Below are 20969 nucleotides of genomic sequence, written 5' to 3'. Positions count from 1 at the left end.
TACAGTACGGCTAGCGCCCGTGTGTGCCAGGCACCATCAGCAATGGAGCAGGTGCCATTCAAGTTTGATACTACAATGAATGCGATTGTTGTAGTAGTATTCACTAATGGGATTAGAGCATGTATGATTGAAGTTCATGTATTTTTTGAAGTTCAACAAAGCAGTCATCTGAATGTGGCATACTATACAAACCGGGAACTTGGCAGCATATATTCCCTGAATAAGCTATAGGATAATACAATAGCTTCCCCTAAATCCACCTATAAACCTATGTGAAAGACTGCACCACTGAAGATGTGGTAACCAAACCAGAAAGAAGGGCAACAATAACGGCACTGTTGTATGTGCTTGGTTCGGCTTGCATTGAATTGTTTCTTGAATCAATATAGGTCTCGTTCAGAAAAGGTCCACCAACAAGTGCTCCAGCCGCAACATTTGGATTTGGTTTATCAGAGTCAAGCCACTGAAAACCATCCTTGCAGCCAGTTTTTGCCCCCATAGGAATTGAGGCCCCTCTATGGTGCACAAATTTTGGGTAGTTATCACCATAACCCACAAGATAACTCAGCTTTGCAGGGTTGTTACCCAAGACATAGTCAGCCTACAAACAGAGCCGGAAAATCACTCGCACACTTAGGTACTAGGGCATGTAAGAGAACACATGAAGGAAGATGCTCATTCGTTGCATGCTGATGCAAGAAGCAAATGTTTTATATGTATAGATGATGAAAACAGAAAGTGTACCTGTGACGTTGCAAACTTGCGTAGATCGGCTGGCGTAAAAGAATCGCTGTCGCAGGATATTTCAGCTGTCCTAGATGATAACATGTAATCACTGTATACAACAGCTAGAAATGCAGATGCCACAGGATGCTGCAAAGCATTCCATTCACTGATCCATATTAGGCCACCTGCATTATAAAACTTTGAGGGTGAGCAATAACAGAATTTTAAGTTCTAATCTGCTCAGTTCACATACATTGAGGTCGCTCACCCAAAATGCACTAGCCTTTTTTATTTACGATGAGCGTATATAGCAATTTTTAGTTGTTTGAAGATTGCAATTAAGATTAATTACTCTATTGATGTCTCCGTTTGATACACACATTTTATCTAAAGAGTTGGTGAGGGAGAGATAACTACATCTCTCGCAAATGCAACCCTTCCTTAGAAGGGCTAGAGGTGAGCAAGAGTCTATATAGGTGTATCTCCATGTACACGTATGAAAGATGTCTTCTAGCACATTTAGGAATGTTGAAAAAAATAAAGAAGAAGAGAAGCATAATTATCCAAGTCAAAAGGCAATCAAATGAAGATTACTGTCTGTTCTGCTGGATGTGGCCGTTGGAGATTTTGGAAGGAGGCCACACATGACAGCCTCTGCCGAATCCCTGTACTTCTGGAGGGTAGCAGAATTTGAAGTATCTTTTGATCCAAAGAAGCTAATCCTGGATAACAAGACCTGCGGTAAAGGCACACAGCAACTTCATTAATTCATGATTTGTATCCAAAATGTATTCACATTCCCTTACCCCCTTACCACACTACCAGCTCCAACCGCCCTTCTGCCCAAAAAATAAAAAATAACAAGAAAAGAAAGCTAAAAGGCCAACCAAAAAGAACTCTACTTTGATTAGTGGCCCCTTTATATTTGTACACCATTTTCACACCATTGTTAGTGGCCCCTTTATATTTGTACATATGGTTGGTGGGAGAGAACTAATAAGCTAGACAATCAGGCTGAAATAGCTCATCTCATGGCAAACCTAACAAACTTCTGCAATAAGAGAACACAATTAAGTGTTGATCTTCTGTATCTAAATGAAATATAAAGAAAAAAATTTTGAGCATCAGTCATAGATCTCTTAGATCCATAATTTCAATCACTAAGATCAGTTTGAGTGCTATACTAGGGAAAGCTCAGCCTTTTTGTCATGAGCTCCTAATGATGAAGTTATACAGGACAATTTTGGTATTACATCTATCCGTGAATTCAGTCGAACAATTGTAGTCTTAGCCTTGTCATATCCAAATTACAATGAGAAGGAGAATCAAGAACACATGTAAACTTGGTAGACTGAATTCTGATGTTCTTCAATGTGTCCAGCGATAACCAATTAAAGAATTTAAATCCGGACTCTGAAAGAATGAAGAAATACCTGAGTACCAGCTAGCTTGTTATCCCAACTAAACCAGGTAGGACTTCCCCAGTTAGCATACTCTTCACCATTTTTTCCAGTCACATAATCAAAGTATGATTTGTCCTTTGTAGCATGATAAAGCCAACTAGCAGCCCACAAGAGCTCATCTCCATAGCCTGTTGAGTTGTAATATGTCTGGACTTCAGGAATGCTCATGCTGTAAGAACCTCTATATTTGTCAGCAAAAGTAAATAGTTGCTTCGCATGCTTCAGAAGCAAGTCTGAATATGTAGAGTCAATGGGCTTAAACACCAGGGATGCTGATGCCATAGCTGCTGCAGTTTCTGCTGCGACATCACTTCCCGGGAAAGAAGTGTTAACCTGTATGAGAGGCCTTTTCTCAGTCATGTCTTCTGGGCGGTCCCAACATTTATGGTCTGCATCAGGGTCACCCACCTGCCAAAAATTCAATTATGCAAAGAAGCACATTGTAAATGTTTGTTTTGACAAGTTTGAAGAGAAATTTAACGTTCAGAAGGTGGGTTGCTCAAACTCAATCTCTATAATTTTTTATCTGTGGAAATGCAGCATTCCATCTTGTATAAGAATCTACAAGAAATGCATTTCTTGTATAAGAAATGCAGCATTCCATCTTGTACCATGAGAACATCTTGATCACCTAAAGGATATGTTTTTAATTTCTTCAGATCTTTTTATTTGCATCTTAAAAATAACAAAAATTAGTGTAAGCCGAACAGAAATCAATGTTTTATACAGCACAATTTTGGGATGAAAAATAAAGCAGATAAACACTGCAAATAAGCATGAGTACCACAAAGGTAAGAGTGATGAAAGCAAGCAGCCAAAAACGAAGCAAGAAAAAACCAACCTGAATGATTAGAACATTGTCAGAAAGATGAGCATTGACAAGGTAGTCCGTGATCCATCTGAGTGAGTCTTGAGCAGGTTCCAATTGATTTACCACCTTCATCTGATCACCGTATTCAAGGATACTCCATGACAACACTGTGGCTGTGTAAGCCATTGGGAATCCAAACTTCATATGGTCCCCAGCATCATACATTCCTTTGGAAAGATCGACTTTTGCGGGACTTCCATCATCAAGAGCCGAATCCCCTCTCCAAGGTATCTTGTTATGAACCAACTTCCCCGCTGCAGAACACAATTACACTTCACCATCAGCAAAAACCATCACGGTAACAGTAAACAAAATAATCGAACTGAAGCTTCTTCATGAAGCTGCTTACTGGATCTGGAATTCAGAAAATCTGATTCCTTCGAGTCTAACAACAAAGTACTCACATAAAACATTACTAGAATTGCCGTGGTAACTCTAGCTAAGTCATTCTAGAACATTATTAAATTGCTAATACGTAGACAGATTACTAAAACTGTAACAGATAAGATGCATTTACTGCTCCTAGTACATTCTGTTTCAAAATAATTAATCCAATATACAGTTAAGGCATAAATTAATTATTCAACCCACAGCTCTGACAAAATTGAACCTTTACCAAGACAGTACAAAAAATTACTGCTAAGTACTCATAGGTTGAGAGCTAAGCTAACACACGGGAAGTTTTGTGATTTAATAATCGAATAGAAATATTCAGGTTCACTGGTAAGATCTAGTATCAGGAGAATCAAACAAACAACTAAGAAATGCATAAAATCATTCCAAGCATGATATCAAAATCTAGCAACCAAAAACAGGAAGAACTACATAAGAAGCTAAGAAACTACATGGATTTAGCTCAATTAAAGCAAATGAAGTTTTAAAACAACATCAGCAAACGTGGATGTAGATACTTGAAAGACGCAGACGAAGAAAAGAAAAAATGCTGTGGTTGTGGAGGGATTCTTTTATACATTTTTGTACGTCTAAGAACTGCATTGCGGCATGGAGAGCGTCAGCATACTTCTTGGTAACAGCACCGGGAGGCCCCGGAACAGGGGCTGCCTCTCCCTTTGAGGCATGGTGCTTCTTCTTGATCGTTACAAAAATTCCAAATGCAATTGCAGCTGCTACAATTAAAACAAGCAACCAACCGCACCAACCCCCTTTCGACCTTGACTTCTCCCCCATTCTCTATGGAAAAGAATGCGCTTTGGTTTTTTTGGATTTAGTTCTGGTTCAGATCTAATCTGCCAAGAAGAAGAAAAACCTTGAAAACACGATAAAACTTTGAAAGTTCTGGGGCTTAAGAAGTCATATAGCACCTGGCATTGATCAATGCCAGGGAAACTGGAGCAGATTTCTGCAGGAAATTGCAAAATCTCAATTCCAGGTGCCTCTGTTCTTCTAGTTTGTTCTAGTATTTCTTTGCACCAAAAAGAAGATACTAAATCCGGAGGGAACGATTAACGAACAGGTTTAGAGGAAGAGAGGTTTATCTGGGCAATGTGGTTGGTTTAGTAGCCCATTTGAGGGAGAAAGATAGGTGAGGAGTCCGTTAAAATGGTTGTTTTGGACAGAACAGGGGCACCGACAATAGACGAGGACGATGTATATGCTTTCTGGCCATTCAGAAGAAAGAGTATCCTTAATAGTATTGGGTCTCCGGATTGTCCGCAGTAAATGTTGAAATCAGTCTTGTAACAGGCGTCATAAGATTACGTACGTATCTAAGCTCCATTTCCTTGGGAAAATCTTGCTGTTAACAAATAATTGGTTATTTTACTGCGACGTCGTATCTTTTCACTTTTCCTTTTTGAGGTTGAATTCGACCAAGAATTGATTTTTTTTTTTTTGAGAAAAATGCAGTTTTGGTATCCAAATTCTGATACTTAAGCAGTTTTAATCCACAAACTTTGGACAAAAACAAATATGGTATCCAAACTTTTAATATTTGAGCACATTTAGTACCCTTAATGGCTTTTTCCTAAATTGCTACTTGAAAGAGTCGCGTGATAGTCATATGTTCGGCAAATATTGTATAAAAAAAAAATTGCTAGAAAGCGTAAAATATCTTTCTGACACTAAGGCGAAGATGAAATACAACAAAAGAAGGAGAAAAGAATAAGATGAGCAGAGTTGGGCAAGTGATTAAAATTTTTAAAATATCTTTCTTGGTACTTAGTGTTAGAAGGATATTTTACGTCTTTTTGGTATTTTTCTTATGCAATAATTGTTGAACATGCGACTATCACGTAACTCTTTTCGATAGCATTTTGAAAAAAAATTGTAAAGGGTACTAAATGTGCTAAAAAATCTGAGTACCAGATTTGTTTTTGTCTAAAGTTTAAGAATTAAAACTGCTCATGTATCAAAATTTGGGTACAAAAGCTACATTTTTCTCTTCTATTTTTTTGTGTGTTCTGGGAAGGTGTGGTGTGGGGTTTGAACTTTATGTGATATGGAACTAAAAAAAAAAAAAAAACTTTGTGTGACATGAGGTGTATGGTGAGTGACGAAGACATTCCACCTGTTCAAAGAAAGACACGCTAGCAAGAAGTGCAACACTCCGTATTTGCATAATTTTCGATCTTTTCTGCCCATGCGTCTCATCAAATTTTTAGGTGAAGTAGATAGGCACTCGACACCATCAAAAACTTGCATGTAAAGCTAGTTTATCAACAGATGCGTGAATTAGAAGTCCTGCCCACTTTATATTCAGGTTTTATATAATTTGTTACTTTGTAAATAAAACACGAAAAAGATCCCCATTAAAGATTTAGCAGTCTGCATCCCAAAGAAGTTTAGCTATCTTTTCCATATGATATGACTCCAACACTTAACGCTGACGAAGAATCACATAAAGAATCAAATGCAGTATTGCATAAAAATCGAGAAAAAGGGATGCAGGGTAATTACATTTTTGAACGTCGAAGAACTTCAATGCAAGTTTGAGGGCATCAGGATACTCCGGATTGCGCCTCTCGTAAATTCTAATCTAATCTATTTTGCCGTTTATTTTTGTTTTGTGTGAACTTTTTCCGATCAACTTATTAAACTCGTTCCAGAATTACAAGATTTTACGCCATAGAAACGTAAGATTACTAAAGAAATACACCACATATATATATATATATATATAAAGGGAAAAGAAAAAGAGACCGGAAGCTTTCGTTCCTTTTTTCCAAGAACTGAAAGAAACACACACACCTACTCAATTAGAACAAATATAGGAGTAATCCGAAAGAACAACCCGAAGGCAATCTAAAGGGAACTCACAAGAAACACCCACGCAACAAACACGGAAGCTTTCGTTCCTGCGGAGTCCTTTTTTGTTGTTACCCTTTGTGTCTTAAGCTCTTTAAGAAATATTTGTGTCTTAAGCTTCAAAACGCAATCCGGTGTTGGTGCTTTTGGTATGTTGCTCGCAAGCAGGCAGGCAGGAATCTTTTGATAGCTACATATTGTGGTTTCTTTGCCATTATTGTCTGTTATTCGTTAGTCCACTCCAAAAGTCCAATCCGGCAATCCCCACTTGTCAAGTACCAGCGAATTCGCCACTAATTGCTGAGGTCGTCATTAACAAACTCACCAATGAAACAAAAAAACTTTAAAAAAAAAAAAAGAGTAGTAATTAGTCGATGGATTCTTACATAACAACTTTTATCATTATCGATCTAGCAACTCGCAGACAGGAATTGCGCGACCTTACATGAGCATTTCTGCTACTCAGCCATGACATAACTAGCCTTGCTAATTCTGCTTACTCTGGATAGATATTCATTAGATAATTATATGAGTCCATTGATGTAATGCATTTACCCAAAAAAAAAAAAAAAAAAAAACCAAAAGATCACTATTGATTTGACTGAGCTGATGTATGGTATACAAGCTTTCTAAGTCTAGGGCCTTGCGACATTTATCATCTTTCCTAACTGAATAAATGTATGAAATGAAATTGTATTAAATACATAGCATTCTTCAAGGAACTTTTTTCATTTTTGATTTTTTCCTCTCAAAATTTAATCTGAAAATTTTTCATTTTTCATTTTTTCCTCTCACAATTGTGATGGGCCATAGAGGTGGCAAGTTCAAGTTGTGGACGGTAAAGGTTGGAGCGCGAACTTGGAGTGGATCATTTTTATGTTTTATTTTATCTTTATTTGCCTTCTTAGACCAGTAAATGTGATTCTACTACTCGTTCTACCCTATGTTTTCAGAACCGGACCGGATAGCGACTCGAGGTGAGGTCAGGGGTCAGGGGTCAATGGGTTCGACCGGGGGTCGATAGGGGTCGAACAGGATGACGTCATAAATAAAAATTATTTAAAAATTAAAATATTATATATATAATATCTAATAATATATTGATATTAATAAAGGTATATTCATATATATTTGATGTTTCAAATATATTTAACAAGAAAATACAAAGAAATTAGAACAATCAAGTAGCAATTTATATTATTTAATAAATATTAACAAGTTTAGAATTAAAATTATGAATTTAATTGAAAAATAACATCAAATTTTAGGACAATATTTATAAAGTATCAAATATTTGAGGTATATCAATAAGTTTTAACAATTTAGGGGGTCAAAACATAATATTAAAAAGTTTGAATTTTTTTAAAAAAATTACTGTTGAACAGGAAAAATCGGGTTTTTCCCGGTCAAACCCGGTTTTTGACCGAATTTTAAATTTCCGGTTTTTAAATATGACTCGGACCGGCTACCTGACCGGTTCCCGGTTCAATCGGCCGGTCCGAGTTTTAAAACAGAGGTTCTACCTTTATTCTCATTATTTGCTATCCTATGCTTAAAAGATAAAAAGTAAAGATCATATGTGTTCTCGAGAGAAGTTGAAATTCTTCCAAAAAAAAAAAAGTTTGCTACACTTGTTTGTTCACTAATTTTACATACATCATATCTAAAAACATCTTACAGTTCACACTCTTATCGATCCAGCCGACGAATGCTTGTTCCACTAAATCACCCTACCTTTCTAACTCATCTTAAGAACTCCGCCTATCCATGGGTATTTACCAAATGTTCTTTTAAAAGAAAGCAATCGGAGCTAAAAGCTACTTTAGGAAACACTCTTCTAGAATTACCAATAACCCCCTCTATGCTTCCCCAAATATATACACATTTAACCGTTATTAATAAAATATTTTTTTTCAAAAAACCTCTTTTATAATTTATATGATATCCATTCAGTTGAGAATTATAGAAGTAATTATTTTTAAATTAAAAATCATAACATCATTTAAGCTCACTGACATTTTCTAAAGCAAAAGAAAAAATAAGATATAATTAATTAAAGAATCAATAATCAAGCCATAGATTATGACACAAAATGAGTAAAAATTACAGTTATTTGGATTCTATGGCATGATCACTAAATATAAATGTGTGGGTTCAATTGTTAAACATACACCACTTCCTCGCAAAAAAGTTGAGTCAAAATCCCATTATAAATGTGCGGCTATGTTACTGAGTAATATGTAAGTTCATATGTTTGAATTGACGTGAGTGCTGTGTTGATGGGTAATTTAAATTTAAAAGTTATAGTGGTAGGTAATTCGTAAACACCATTGATGTAGTACTTCTTTTTTTTTTTTTTTTACTTTTACATAATATCCTCGTACAATTTAAATACTTGCGTAATGCTCTATCCTCCGGTAATTTTGTAAGAACTACATGGAGGTAATTGTAACTATAGAAACTTTAGGGGCTTACCGTAATTTAGTCAACTATAGAATTACAAATGTAACCCCATTTTAATTAAACACAGGTAAATTACTCAGTTACGGAGCCGTACTTTGTAGCTTTGATCGCAACTCAGAGGAGCCCGCTCTGTCGCCTCTTGCCGTGGCGACAATTTTACCAGGTTTCCGGCGATTACCCGGGAGCCCTCCAAAGGTATACTTTTCATTAGTTCCTACCTGGTCAGCATCAAGCGTGCATATATGTACATTTCCCTTTCATGATTTTGCCCTCTCGTTTCGAACTTCCGTTGTGGCGATTTTCTTTTCTTTTTAATTTGTGCGGATATATCATTTTATTAAGCCAGGTATTTGTCTTTTTGGGTATTTTTTTTTTCATAATATCGTCAATGCCGCAAAATTAATGACGAAGAAGAAGCGTTCATATTGTAACCATATTGTTTAGGGTTTAACGTGCGACGACAGTATGATGACTGCATTTTGATGTTTTGTTTTGGTAGGGTAACTTTCAGCTGAATATTTTGATCATTTTCTTTCAGTAATTTTTGCTGTTTAAGTAATTTAGATCTTTATTTGCTGATTGTGCGCATGATTTTTGTTCATTGCATTGGATAAAAAAGCAATTCTTGCCAAGTGCTAATTGAAATTAGTATTTTTGTGCTATTTTAATGTTTAAAGAGTCCAGATTTTAGAACACAAATCGATCATTCGCTTTTCTACTAATTCACTGTCTTTTGCTGTGCACATTATCAAGCTTATGGTTGAATTACGGTCATTTTCGTTAGAGATTTTGCTAAAATAAATCATCACATCTAGAAGGATATTTTTTTTCAATACCAAAACATATCTTAACTATTTGGTATATTAGGAATGTTAAAGAGAAATAGTGCTGAGGTAGTTGTATATTGTTGATTGAAAATCAGATGACATGTTTTATTATTCTAATCTTTCATGTTTCTTTGTGACATCAATGTTTTAAGGTAATGTGAACATTTTCTTAATTTTGGGACTCATGAATATTCTCGCAAAACCATTAATATGCAGAGAGTTGGTGAACTTACTACCTAGGTTGGCATTGCTTACTTTGTGGTCAAGATCCTTTCAAGTAGTTAATCCAATTAACCTTCTATAAAGCTGCCATGGTGCTACTTTTGATAATCAGTGGATATCTGACTGCAGCAAGTGTTATATCTGCTACTTCTCTGTTCATTAATTCAATTTTCTTTAGTTACAGTAGGATGCTTGTTTTAACTTTTACTATATATCACATTGTATATGTACCTGGCAACTTTGGTATCAACTGCAAGTTGTTGCTATTAGCTGTCCATCTGACATCTTTAGCTTTTTAAGCATTTTATCATGTGTTGCAAATGGGGATTGAGCTCCTAGAATCTAGTTTAAAAGGAGGTCAAGTTACCGTGTCCAATAACAGTTGCATTATGCTTTGCTGTTTGAGCTTCCAGACCGTTCTGGTACTCTATGATGTGGTAGGCATTTGTGCAGTAGAAGACCTAAAATTTTCTAATACAGCTAAGAAATTTTATTGAGCTGAAGATAAAGCCGAAGTCAGCTTGTTTCATGTTACCAAATGACCGAAGTCAAAAGAATTAAGTATGAGAAATAAAGTAAGAGGAAAGTTGTTCTGTGCTGCTGATTGCTGGATTAACCTGTAATGCATTGCTTAATTCAGACAGATGGATGGTGAAGCCAATGAACAGCTGCCCAAACAGGAGCGTTTGAGGACAAGATGGACAGCATCCCTCGATAAGATTTTTGCAGACCTTGTTGTTCAGCAGATTCAACTGGGGAACAGACCAAACAATGTTTTTGACAAGAAGACATGGAACCACATACGCGAAGAATTTAACAGACAGACAAATCTTAACTTTAATAATAATCAATTGAGGAAACACCTTGATGTTCTCCGGACACGTTACTGTAGTCTGAAATCAGCCTTTGATCAACAGGATCCCATAGAAGATTCTTGCTACATTGGGTTTGACCTATGGGAAGACATTGGAGTATTATTCTTTTCCTTCTTATTCTTCTACCTCTCTCTCTCTCTGAATGGTATTATGGCTCTTGATTCTGTTTTTCTTTTTGTTATATTAACAGGCACAACATAAGCCTGCTGAGTCCACCAAGATCAAGGATTGTCCTATTTATGACCAGTTATGTGCAATTTTTGCGGATTCAGGTGCTGATGGAAAATATGCTCAATCCAGCCACTATGAAGAGCTAGACAAATCTGCTGGGAAATATGCCCAATCCAGCCACTATGAAGAACTGGATAAATCTGCAGGTACAGACCCTTTATATCAGGAAAGTGGAAATGCACTTCCTCAAACCCCTGCGCTGTCAAGACCTGAACAAGGAAATCCATCTCCGCCACAGAATATGAATAAAACCACAGCAGAAAGAAAGAGGAAGCGTCCAGCAGAGACTAGCAGGGGATCCGGAGAAAGTTACTTGGATGGAAATTTAAGAAATATAATGGCAGGAGCATTGTTAGATATGATTGGTGCATCAAAGTTGCGATCAACAGATATGTCTAAGACTGATGATAAATTTACGATAACCAACTGCATAAAAGCTTTGGACGAGATTGAAGGCATTGAGGATTGGCTCTATTATGCAGCGCTGGATCTTTTCGAGGATCCCAGTTCACGAGAGATGTTCCTTTCTCTTAAGAGCAACACAGTAAGGTTAACATGGCTACAGGGGAAGTGTGGTCATTTTTTCTCCTAGTTTAGTAGAACTACCTTTTGGTTTTTTATATTTTTTGGTGCAGATAACACCCTTCAATAGCAAAAACTATGTTAGGCGATAACTTTTTTTGACTTGCTGGCTAGTAGGGATGCAAGATGTTTTAGCATGATCAACGGTCACGGTGACTACTAATTGCTGAAAACTGGATTCGTGTTCTGTCTAGGAAATGTCCGTTCTGTACAAAGAAAAGTAAATATGCAGATGTGCAATGCCCTTCCAGTAAAATCAATGTCGCATCATTTCAGTACTGTATTAGTACTATTTAAGCTGATATCGTAAAACAAACCTAATCGTCCAACATCAAGCAAGATTGGCATTCTCAACATCGACAGCCAATTAAAGTTGAAATAATGCAAGAGATAAACGATGGATACAACAATAACTGTCATACAATCCTATTGATGTACAATTAAAATATTCAGGCTTGGCCCTGCTTTTTCGCTAGCTTATAGAAATCCAGCATTTCTTCTTCCACGGGGTGAGTATCACCGACTATCACGAGGCAATGCAGTGGGGGACCAAAGTCCACCTCTAACAATTGTTTCATCGAACCGGCAACCACCAACTGATCTTCACTACCAAGTCGAGCAAAGCCAACGCAAGTAGTGTCTTCAGTGTATGCTGCAATTCCAGACAAAACAAATAGCAGAATATTTTTAAAAGCAACATAAACAGGGAAAAAAATCCAGGTGGCCAAAGCAAAATGGCTTTACTTCTCTAATGATGTTGCATGTAGGAACATTGGAGCTCATCATGATAGGCCCACAAAACATGGGTAGTGAAAACAACACGTTAGTAGCGCAAGTTAATCAAAGCTGAAATGTTTCCACGAACAGGGAATTAACACCAGACGACACAACCAAAAAGGATAACTACTTCATGGCGAAGTACATTTTAGACAGAATAAGATCTGTGCAGATCAAGCTAAAAGGTATATAGCTAGTTGAAAATTTTTTGATGGAAAGATCTCAGGAGCCACAACAACTGAAAAGCAATGCAATTGTACCCGTATACCTACCATTTTCTCCACGCATTTGTTCAACCTCCAAGAGCTGCTCAATTGCAACACTTACTGCCATAAACCTTGGAGGCTCATATTGCTTTTTCCCTCTGTAACTTGGGAATCAAGAATATTGCAGATGAGTCAAGCATAAAAGCAAGAGACAAACAAAATCACATGGGGTTTTTCATTCTACAGGCTGGCATTAACACTGAAACAAACCTGCATAAAGACTCCAAGGAGGGCTCCTTTACTCGTATGTCTGCAAAGCAGAATTCTCAATTAGAGTTCTGTTATTGCTTAAGGTTTTAACAAGAAAAAGAGTTGTAGAACCTCAGAACTTTCGATTGTTACAGAGATGTTTGAGGGCAATATAAAGTGACAATAGAATTATCTAGAATGAGGATAAGATGTGAAGGCATGGAAGGCATGGGAAAAAAAAAAACCTAGAAGTGAATGACCAATGATAGTTGATTCGATGGTTTTCTCATGGAATAAAGCTCTAAACATGAACCTGACAGGATCAAAACAGCGATTGAAAACAAAACTATGAAAAATTACAAAGCACTCAAATACAACTAGCCAATTGAGTTGACCCAAGCACATGGAAAGCTAGAGAAGCCAAAACAATTAAAACATCAGAATGTGAACTTGGCAATTCTTGTTGTAAGTTCACTACTGCACCGCCTATATACACAGCTTCTTGGAACACAAAAAATGCATTGCACATACATGTCAGATGATGCAGTGTGCAGTAAAACCAGGGCCCAGCAACCGCAGCTGTTAACTACAGCATCTAAGTTCATTAAAAACATTGTTTGACGACCAAGCCCTCGCCGACTCGATTCAATCAACTACCAATGGGGTTGAGTTCAATGGTAACAATCATGGTCGTTGGATACTCGTCCAAACGACACCAAGTCAAGTACTTTCATTTCATGTAACATTCCATGTAACATTCCAATAACATGATAAACAATGATATAAGGCATATAAGTGAGAGTGATCAAGTACACCCTCATTTAACTCAATAACAATGGTGCAATAAACATTCAATGCATCAAATTCAAGTATCAAAGCCATACAGTAACACACAAGTGAGTAGTATACTCACCAAGTTTGAAAACGATATTTCATGCACCTCCGTCAAAGGAGCGTCGTGAACCACCGTCACGCCCTAAAACATGCAAACAAGTACAATGAGACTCGATAACGAGTCATAAACCAATGCCAAATACTACCAAAATAGGGTTCCATAAGCATACACAAGCACTAGAGGAAACCAGAAAAATCCAGAAATGGAGTTAAGTGTTAACAAAAAAAAAAACAGTTTTTGACATCATTTTGCGGTTTTGGTACCAATGGCACTACGATTATCGAATGGAGGTGCAAGATACACCGTTTCGAAGCTAAGAGATAGGGTTACAATGTTGAAGAAGGCAACTCTGTCTAGTTTCGAGTGTAACCAAGTCAAAAATGCAAGATACTACACCAGAACCGCAAAAACAGGTTCACAAATCACATTCTGGTGCAAACATCATAAATCAGGCTACCTAAGTCCAAATTTAGTAATTCCAAAGACATCCGAAAGCTAAGAAATATGGTTACAATTCATCAGAAAACCTCAACAACCAATTCCGAAGCATTCCCAACAAAATTAACCAATTACAGACGCAACTATCAAATTCAGGTAAAACCAGGGTAGCAAGGGTAATCCCATCTTTTCTCAAGCTACGCCACTCCGATTGACCTGAAATTTTACAGGCATCTCTAAAATATCATTCTGTACAACTTTTATGTTTTAACCCAAAGCCAATTCGGCCTCTAACTATGAGCTACAGTGCCGGGCAGAATGAAGAACAATGAAACCCTAACTTTCCAATTTTCTTTCCAAAACAGAAATTGCTTGCAATTAACCACTTTTTCCACCTTCTAGCTTCCTTCCAATCATCATACATGACCACATAATAATATTCATATGAAAACAGAAAAATCCCCAATAATTATAAAACTTCACCAATTCAACCAAAAATCAAGATATAATCCATAAAATTGCATCTTATACCACTACCAATCATGAATTAAACATCATTAAAGGGAGGAGAGGGGTCCTTCACTATTCACCTTAGCAATACAAGAGAGGGAGCAACTAGTCACCTTAACTTTCCAAACAACTTCACCAATCACCTCACCAACACTAAGTGAAGACGTTTTATGGAACAAAAGCAAGTTTAAGTGGTTGTTTTGATGGATTTGAGCAAGCTTGAAGCAAAAACTTGAAGAGCTTTTCCCCTTCTTTTAGCTTGAAGCGGCCGGCCAAGAGGAAGAAGAAAATGGTGAAATTTTGGTAATTTTTTTATTTATTTGGTCAAATGGAAAAAAGTGAATAGTAGTCATAAAAGTAAACCCAATAGCCAAGTGACACTTGTCACTTTATTTAATGCATCTCTATTTTTTTGTTTCCTCTCACACCAATCCAAATAGAAACCTCTAATTATCTCTTAACACCCGGTAAATTAAATCCAGTATCCAAAATTTAACCTAACTGGCCGAATTTTTTCGAACTTTTCGCCCTAGTGGGTCCCACATCCGGTATACGCTTTTAATTTCTCAAAAACTATTCGATACTAGAAAAATCATCTAAAAATCCTATTTACTCACAAAAATTATCTAGAAATTTTCCTAATCACGAAAATGCAGAAAACAAGCCATAAAAGATAATAAAACCTAGAAAATGGGAAAATTACGGGTTCTCACACTCTCTCCCCCTTAAAAGAATTTCGCTCTCAAAATTTCTCATCTCAACTCACGAAAAGTTCAGGGTATTTCTTTCACATTTCGTCTTCCACTTCCCTGGTAGCTTCCTCTACCTAATAGTTTCTCCATAGTATCTTCACTAACGGAATCTGCTTGTTTCTTAGCTCTTTGACTTTCCGGTCAAGCATTTGGACAGGTTTCTCTTCGTAAGCAAGCGATTCGTCTATGTCGATCTCCTCTGGTTATAAGATATGAGAGGGGTCGGGATAGTACTTCTTTAGCATCGAGACGTGGAAGACGTCGTGAATTCGAGAGAAACTGGATGGTAGCTCTAACCGATACGCTACCATACCTATTCTTTGGAGAATTTTGTAAGGTCCGACGAACCTCGGTTGCAATTTCTTTCCTCTACCCGCCGTGACACTCCGTAACGGTGTAACCTTGAGGAAAACACGGTCTCCAACTTCAAACTCCAAGTCTTTTTTTCGATTGTCCGCATAGCTCTTTTGTCGGCTTTGAGCAGTTTGGAGTCGTTGCCGTATCAATTTGACCTTTTCTCGAGCCTCTTCCATCCATGGAATAGTGGTTGGATCTAATGCCTTTCTCTCGCCAACTTCGTCCCAATAGATCGGTGACCGGCACTTTCGCCCATATAGTGCTTCGTATGGGGCCATTTGAATCGACGAATGGTAGCTGTTGTTGTATGCAAACTCTACTAAGGTCATGTGTTGACCCCAATTGCCTCCAAAATCCAGAATGCAAGTCCGTAGCATGTCCTCGAGAGTCTGGATGGTTCGCTCCGATTGTCCATCCGTCTAAGGGTGATAGGTGGTGCTTAAATTGAGTTTAGTCCCTAGAGTCCCCTGGAACTTTTGCCAAAATCGAGATACAAACCGTGGATCTCGATCGGAGACGATACTAATTGGAATGCCGTGTAGCCTTACGATCTCGTCCATGTACAGTTGGACCAACTTGTCCATGGAATGCTTCATGTTTTACCGGCAAGAAATAGGCGAATTTGGTTAATCGATCGACGATCACCCAAACGGCATCGTGCCTCTTTGCGTCCGCGGCAAACCTGAGACGAAATCCATGGTGATGTTTTCCCACTTCCATTCAGGTATCTCAAGGGGTTGTAACAAGCCCGATGGTTTTTGATGCTCCGCCTTAACCTGTTGGCAAATGAGACATTTTTGCACGTATAGAGCGATTTTCTTCTTCATATTATCCTACCAATAGGTTCCTTTCAGGTCCTGATACATCTTGCTACTACCCGGATGAATTGTATACTTGGACCGATGGGATTCCTCTAGAATCTCCGTTTTCAACGACTCATCTTTCGGCACCACTATTCGATTTCGGTATTTTAAAACACCTTCAGGACTAAAATTGAAATCAGTTGTTTCTCCTTTTCCCACTTTCTCTCCCCATTCCGTACCATCACATCCTCTTTTTGCGCTTCTTTAATCCATTCCAATAAGATGGAAGTCACTTTAATATTGTGAAAAAGCACCTTATGGTTCCCAAGGCAAGGTTTCCACTCACACACAGAGTCTAGCATATCCCATTCTTTGATCATTAAGCTTGCTACCTGAGTTTTGCGACTTAGGGCATCGGCCACCACGTTTGCTTTTCCCGGATGGTAGTTGATGGTACAGTCGTAATCCTCCAGAAATTCCATCCACCGTCGCTGCCTCATGTTTAATTCCTTCTGTGAGAAGAGGTACCTCAGGTTTTTGTGATCCGAGTAAATCTCCAAGGTTACCCCATATAGGTAGTGTCTCCATTTCTTCAGAGCAAAAACAACTGCGGCTAACTCCAGATCGTGGGTTGGATAGTTCTGCTCGTGGGGTTTTAACTTTCTCGAGGCAAAAGATATCACATTTCGGTTCTGCATTAGCACGCATCCTAGACCTTCCCGCGATCGGTATACACGACAAACCCGTCACCTCCGTTAGGTAACAACTAGAAACTGGAGTCAATGTCAATCTTTCTTTAACTCTTTGAAAACTTGTCTCACTTCGGGCATTCATGAAATCGAATCCGTTTTCTATCTTCTTCGTAAAGTCGGTTAGAGGATCGGGCCTAGTTTGAAAAAGTTCTTGATGGAAATGCCCGGTAATATCCAGCCAGTCCTAGAAAGCTGCGGATCTCGGGTGGAATTTTCTAGCCTCTTCCAATTAGTTCACAGCCTCTACTTTTCGCCGGGTCAACTGAAATACCCTCTTGAGAAATTATGTGTCCCAAAAAAGAAATTTTCCCTAACCAAAATTCGCACTTGCTGAATTTGGCGTACAGTTGATGGTCTCTTAAGATTTGTAAGACAATCCTCAAGTGCTGTTCATGCTCTTCACGTGTCTTGGAATAGACCAGAATATCGTCGATGAAGACTACTACAAATTGATCCAGGTAGGGCTTAAAAACCCTATGCATTAAATCCATAAAGGCGGCAGGAGCATTGGTTAATCCAAAGGGCATAACTACAAACTCGTAATGCCCATATCTCGAGTTGAAGGCGGTTTTCGGAATGTCTTCCTTCCTGATTAATAAGTGGTAATACCCGTGACGGAGATCTAGTTTCGAGAAGACCACAGCTCTCTGCAACTGATCAAACAACTCATCTATATGGGGCAGTGGATACTTATTTTTCACCGTAATATTATTCAAGCCCCGATAATCGATACACATTCTTAAACCACCGTCCTTTTTCTTCACAAACAGCACAGGGGCTCCCCAAGGAGACCCACTCTCTTGAATGAATCCCTGCTCCAGGAGGTCTTGTCATTGCATCTTTAGGTCCTTGAGCTCCGCAGGAGCCATTCGGTATGGTGTTTTTGAGATAGGTGAGGATCCCGATAGCAGGTCTATTTTGAATTCAATCTCTCTTTCCGGAGGCAGAGCTACTAACTCATCAGGGAATATATCCGGAAATTCCTTTACTATGGCCACGTCCTCCACTTTTAACTTATCCGTGGGGTTATTAATTAGAAAGGCTAAAAATCCTTGCGCCCCTCTACTTGGCAGTTTCCTAGCCCGAATGCCCGAAATCAACGCAGATGAGGCTAACCTACCCCTTATGTCCAACCTTAAAGTTGTCTCACCAGGGATGCGAAATTCTACCACTTTTGTTTTACAATCCAGTTGGACATTATACTTGACTAGCCAATCCATATCCAAAATTACATCATACCCCTTAATGATCAAGCTTATCAAGTCCCCTAATAATCTCTTCTCTCCTACCCATACCTCACAATCCCTATAAACCGTACTTGTAACCAAACGTTGATTCCCCGTAGGTGTACTAACTTCTAGGTCGTATGGTAAACTAGCAGATTTTATATCGATGCCACACATGAAATCAGGGTTAACGAAGGAATGGGTGGCACCAGGATCAATTAAAACTTTGGCAAAACGGTGAAAAATAGGGATCGTACCTTTTACGACCTCTAAGGAATCTGGGACCTGTCGAGGTTCTAACGAATATACTCAAGCTGGCACCTTAGGTTTCGTCCCATTCCTCTTATCCGGTCCCGTATTGGTCTTTGGCGTGGTTTGACTTCCCTTTCCGTCTTGCTTTAAGAGTGGGCAGGTAGCAAACTGGTGGTCTGCGCTTCCGCAACGCAGACATTTGCCTCCCTTCTTCCAGCAATTATCTTTAGAGTGATTCGGCTTTCCGCAGTACCCACAAGGCCCATGGGACGCCGAATCTGAACCCTTCTGGAAGTTTCCGCCTTGGCTTTTCCCGGCTGAACCACCCCTGGACTGAGCCCCTCTGCCGAAACTCAACTGTCGTCCACCTCCAGCTCCTCGTCCGAACTTGGAGGGGGTACCTTTATCCCCTTGTCCAGAGCTGCTTCCAGGAAAATCCCGTTTCTTTGCCTGGAAGTTCCGGACTTGCAATCTAGCACTCTCTACCCGTTGGGCTTTTTCCACGACCTCGTTAAAAGCATTGATTTGAGCCACTGCGAGGTCCTTCTGGATTTCGACATTCAAACCCTGGATAAAGCGCCTGATCCTCCGTTGCTCGGTCATGATCAGCTCAGGCGCAAATTTGGACAAGCGGGTGAATTGGCTCTCGTATTCCGCCACAGATTGAGCCCCTTGACGGAGTCGGATGAACTCATCTTCCTTCATCTCCTGAACTAGAGGAGGGAAAAATTTCGCGTTGAACTCCCTTATGAAATTCACCCAAATCCTGGGCGTTTGTTCCCGTTCCCATTTTTGCCGTATTACGTTCCACCAGGAACAGGCCGCCCCGTCCAACTGGAAAACGGCAAAAGTCACCTGCCGTTCTTCGGTGTAGTGCAAGGCCGCAAAAATATCGACCATTTTCTCAATCCACCTTTCGGCGACATCCGGATTGGGTCCCCCAATAAACTTGGGTGGAGCAAACTTTTGAAATCGTTCGAGAGCTCTGTCTTCTCTCTCGACATGGTTGCCAGGGTTTCCAGAATTAGAGTTTGGGTTCTGGCCTTGTTGCTGCACCACTTGTGCCAGCAGGTTGGTCATTTGCTGCATAGCGGCAGCTATCTGCACATTGGGGTCAACTCTCGGTTCAGGATTAGGTCCAGATGAGGTTTCCCCGGCACCTCGGTCTGGCGTAGGTTGCCTATTCCCGCGCCCATGCCCCCGTCCACTACGTGTGCCTTCCATAAAATCTATTTGATCTAGACAAACGTACTAGAACAATAAAATGACAATGCACGTAAATAAAATCCCAAAAATTTTTACACACATATATATACATTCCAAACAAGGCAACAACAAATATATAAACAACCAGTCAAGTCAAGTACAAACATGGACAATCCACGGAGGAAAAACCCCATCAAAAGAAATATACACGTAGTTAACCCAAACGTACAAAACGATTAGCTAAGGCTTTTCTCCCTATCCGCCCTATATACAGAAAACAAAACTATCTCAAAACCCTAAGAGTCGTGATCTAGTCCGACGACGAGCTAGTAGACCCACCCGATGGGGTAGATCCAACCCCAGCCTCGGGCCCCGCACATGAGTCCTCGTCGCTCACCCCCTCGACCACGTCAGCGCAGAGATTCAGGATCGATGCGGCTCGAATCTTCACCTTTCGGGCTCTCTTAGACTCGCGCTCACGCGTTTTCCTAAACTGAGTACAGAGATCATCTACCCTATCCTCTGCCTCAAGCACGTCGTACTCCAATCCCTTAATGTGCTAGGCCTGTTTCTCATTGGCCGCCCTAAACTGGTTCACCTCGGCCTCAAGCCTAGCATTATCTGCGGCTAACTCCTTACGCTCCTTGGCCACGGCCAACACTAAGGCGTTAGGGTAAGCATAGGTATGGCGGCACTCACACCGTCTGAGGCGGTTAGACGGGTTCCAACGCACGACGGCCCCTCTTGGCCGTATCTGGTATGGGATCACTGGGAGCGCTCCACGAGGTCGCTCACCCGGAGGACTATCACTAGGCTCACCCCGTCCGGCCATCCTACACCAAAAGAGGAAATAAATGTAAATAACCTTAAGGAGCATAACATAATCCTCAAGTCGAGCCTTTCTAATACGCCCAGGCCAATTCAAACCTAGGCTCTGATACCACCTGTGACAGTCCTACCTTCCCTTAAGGCGAACCAAAGGGGTTAGCGGATTGCCTGCCCAACTCTCGCCAGGACTAACG

General features: G+C 39.5%; 3 protein-coding genes across 3 annotated transcripts; 1 reads left to right on the top strand and 2 right to left on the bottom strand.

The window, feature by feature from the left end:
• Positions 1-112: 112 nt before the first annotated feature.
• Positions 113-4693, bottom strand: LOC113748775 (endoglucanase 10-like). Its single transcript, XM_027292323.1, has 6 exons — positions 4032-4693; positions 3031-3314; positions 2160-2597; positions 1321-1462; positions 745-911; positions 113-601 (listed from the first exon to the last, which is right to left on the bottom strand). The coding sequence occupies exons 1-6, from the start codon at positions 4246-4248 to the stop codon at positions 269-271; spliced, it is 1581 nt and encodes a 526-aa protein (XP_027148124.1). The 5' UTR covers positions 4249-4693; the 3' UTR covers positions 113-268.
• Positions 4694-8760: 4067 nt separating this feature from the next.
• LOC113749184 (L10-interacting MYB domain-containing protein-like) lies at positions 8761-11664 on the top strand. Its single transcript, XM_027292858.1, has 4 exons — positions 8761-8766; positions 8855-8982; positions 10477-10807; positions 10902-11664. The coding sequence occupies exons 1-4, from the start codon at positions 8761-8763 to the stop codon at positions 11532-11534; spliced, it is 1098 nt and encodes a 365-aa protein (XP_027148659.1). The 3' UTR covers positions 11535-11664.
• Positions 11665-11749: 85 nt separating this feature from the next.
• On the bottom strand, positions 11750-13361 carry LOC113749183 (probable diphthine methyl ester synthase). The gene is made up of 5 exons (XM_027292856.1): positions 13288-13361; positions 13002-13069; positions 12778-12817; positions 12574-12671; positions 11750-12176 (listed from the first exon to the last, which is right to left on the bottom strand). The coding sequence occupies exons 1-5, from the start codon at positions 13359-13361 to the stop codon at positions 11974-11976; spliced, it is 483 nt and encodes a 160-aa protein (XP_027148657.1). The 3' UTR covers positions 11750-11973.
• Positions 13362-20969: the final 7608 nt, after the last annotated feature.

Source organism: Coffea eugenioides, chromosome 10 (genome assembly GCF_003713205.1).
Source record: "Coffea eugenioides isolate CCC68of chromosome 10, Ceug_1.0, whole genome shotgun sequence".
In the NCBI taxonomy this organism is placed as follows: Eukaryota; Viridiplantae; Streptophyta; class Magnoliopsida; order Gentianales; family Rubiaceae; genus Coffea; species Coffea eugenioides.
Note: the sequence above shows the minus strand (reverse complement) of the source record. Positions and strands in the feature narration are given on the sequence as shown.

Coding starts and splice junctions, on each gene's coding strand:
- LOC113748775 (XM_027292323.1), bottom strand. CDS start 4,248: ATGGGGGAGAAGTCAAGGTCGAAAGGGGGTTGGTGCGGTTGGTTGCTT. Junction 2,598..3,030: donor ACAATGTTCTAATCATTCAG/GTTGGTTTTTTC, acceptor AATTTTTGGCAG/GTGGGTGACCCTGATGCAGA. Junction 602..744: donor GCAAGTTTGCAACGTCACAG/GTACACTTTCTG, acceptor CTCTGTTTGTAG/GCTGACTATGTCTTGGGTAA.
- LOC113749184 (XM_027292858.1), top strand. Junction 8,983..10,476: donor TACCCGGGAGCCCTCCAAAG/GTATACTTTTCA, acceptor TGCTTAATTCAG/ACAGATGGATGGTGAAGCCA. Junction 10,808..10,901: donor ACCTATGGGAAGACATTGGA/GTATTATTCTTT, acceptor TTATATTAACAG/GCACAACATAAGCCTGCTGA.
- LOC113749183 (XM_027292856.1), bottom strand. CDS start 13,361: ATGAACTTAGATGCTGTAGTTAACAGCTGCGGTTGCTGGGCCCTGGTT. Junction 12,818..13,001: donor CATTGGTCATTCACTTCTAG/GTTTTTTTTTTT, acceptor TCTGCTTTGCAG/ACATACGAGTAAAGGAGCCC. Junction 12,672..12,777: donor TCCTTGGAGTCTTTATGCAG/GTTTGTTTCAGT, acceptor TTGATTCCCAAG/TTACAGAGGGAAAAAGCAAT.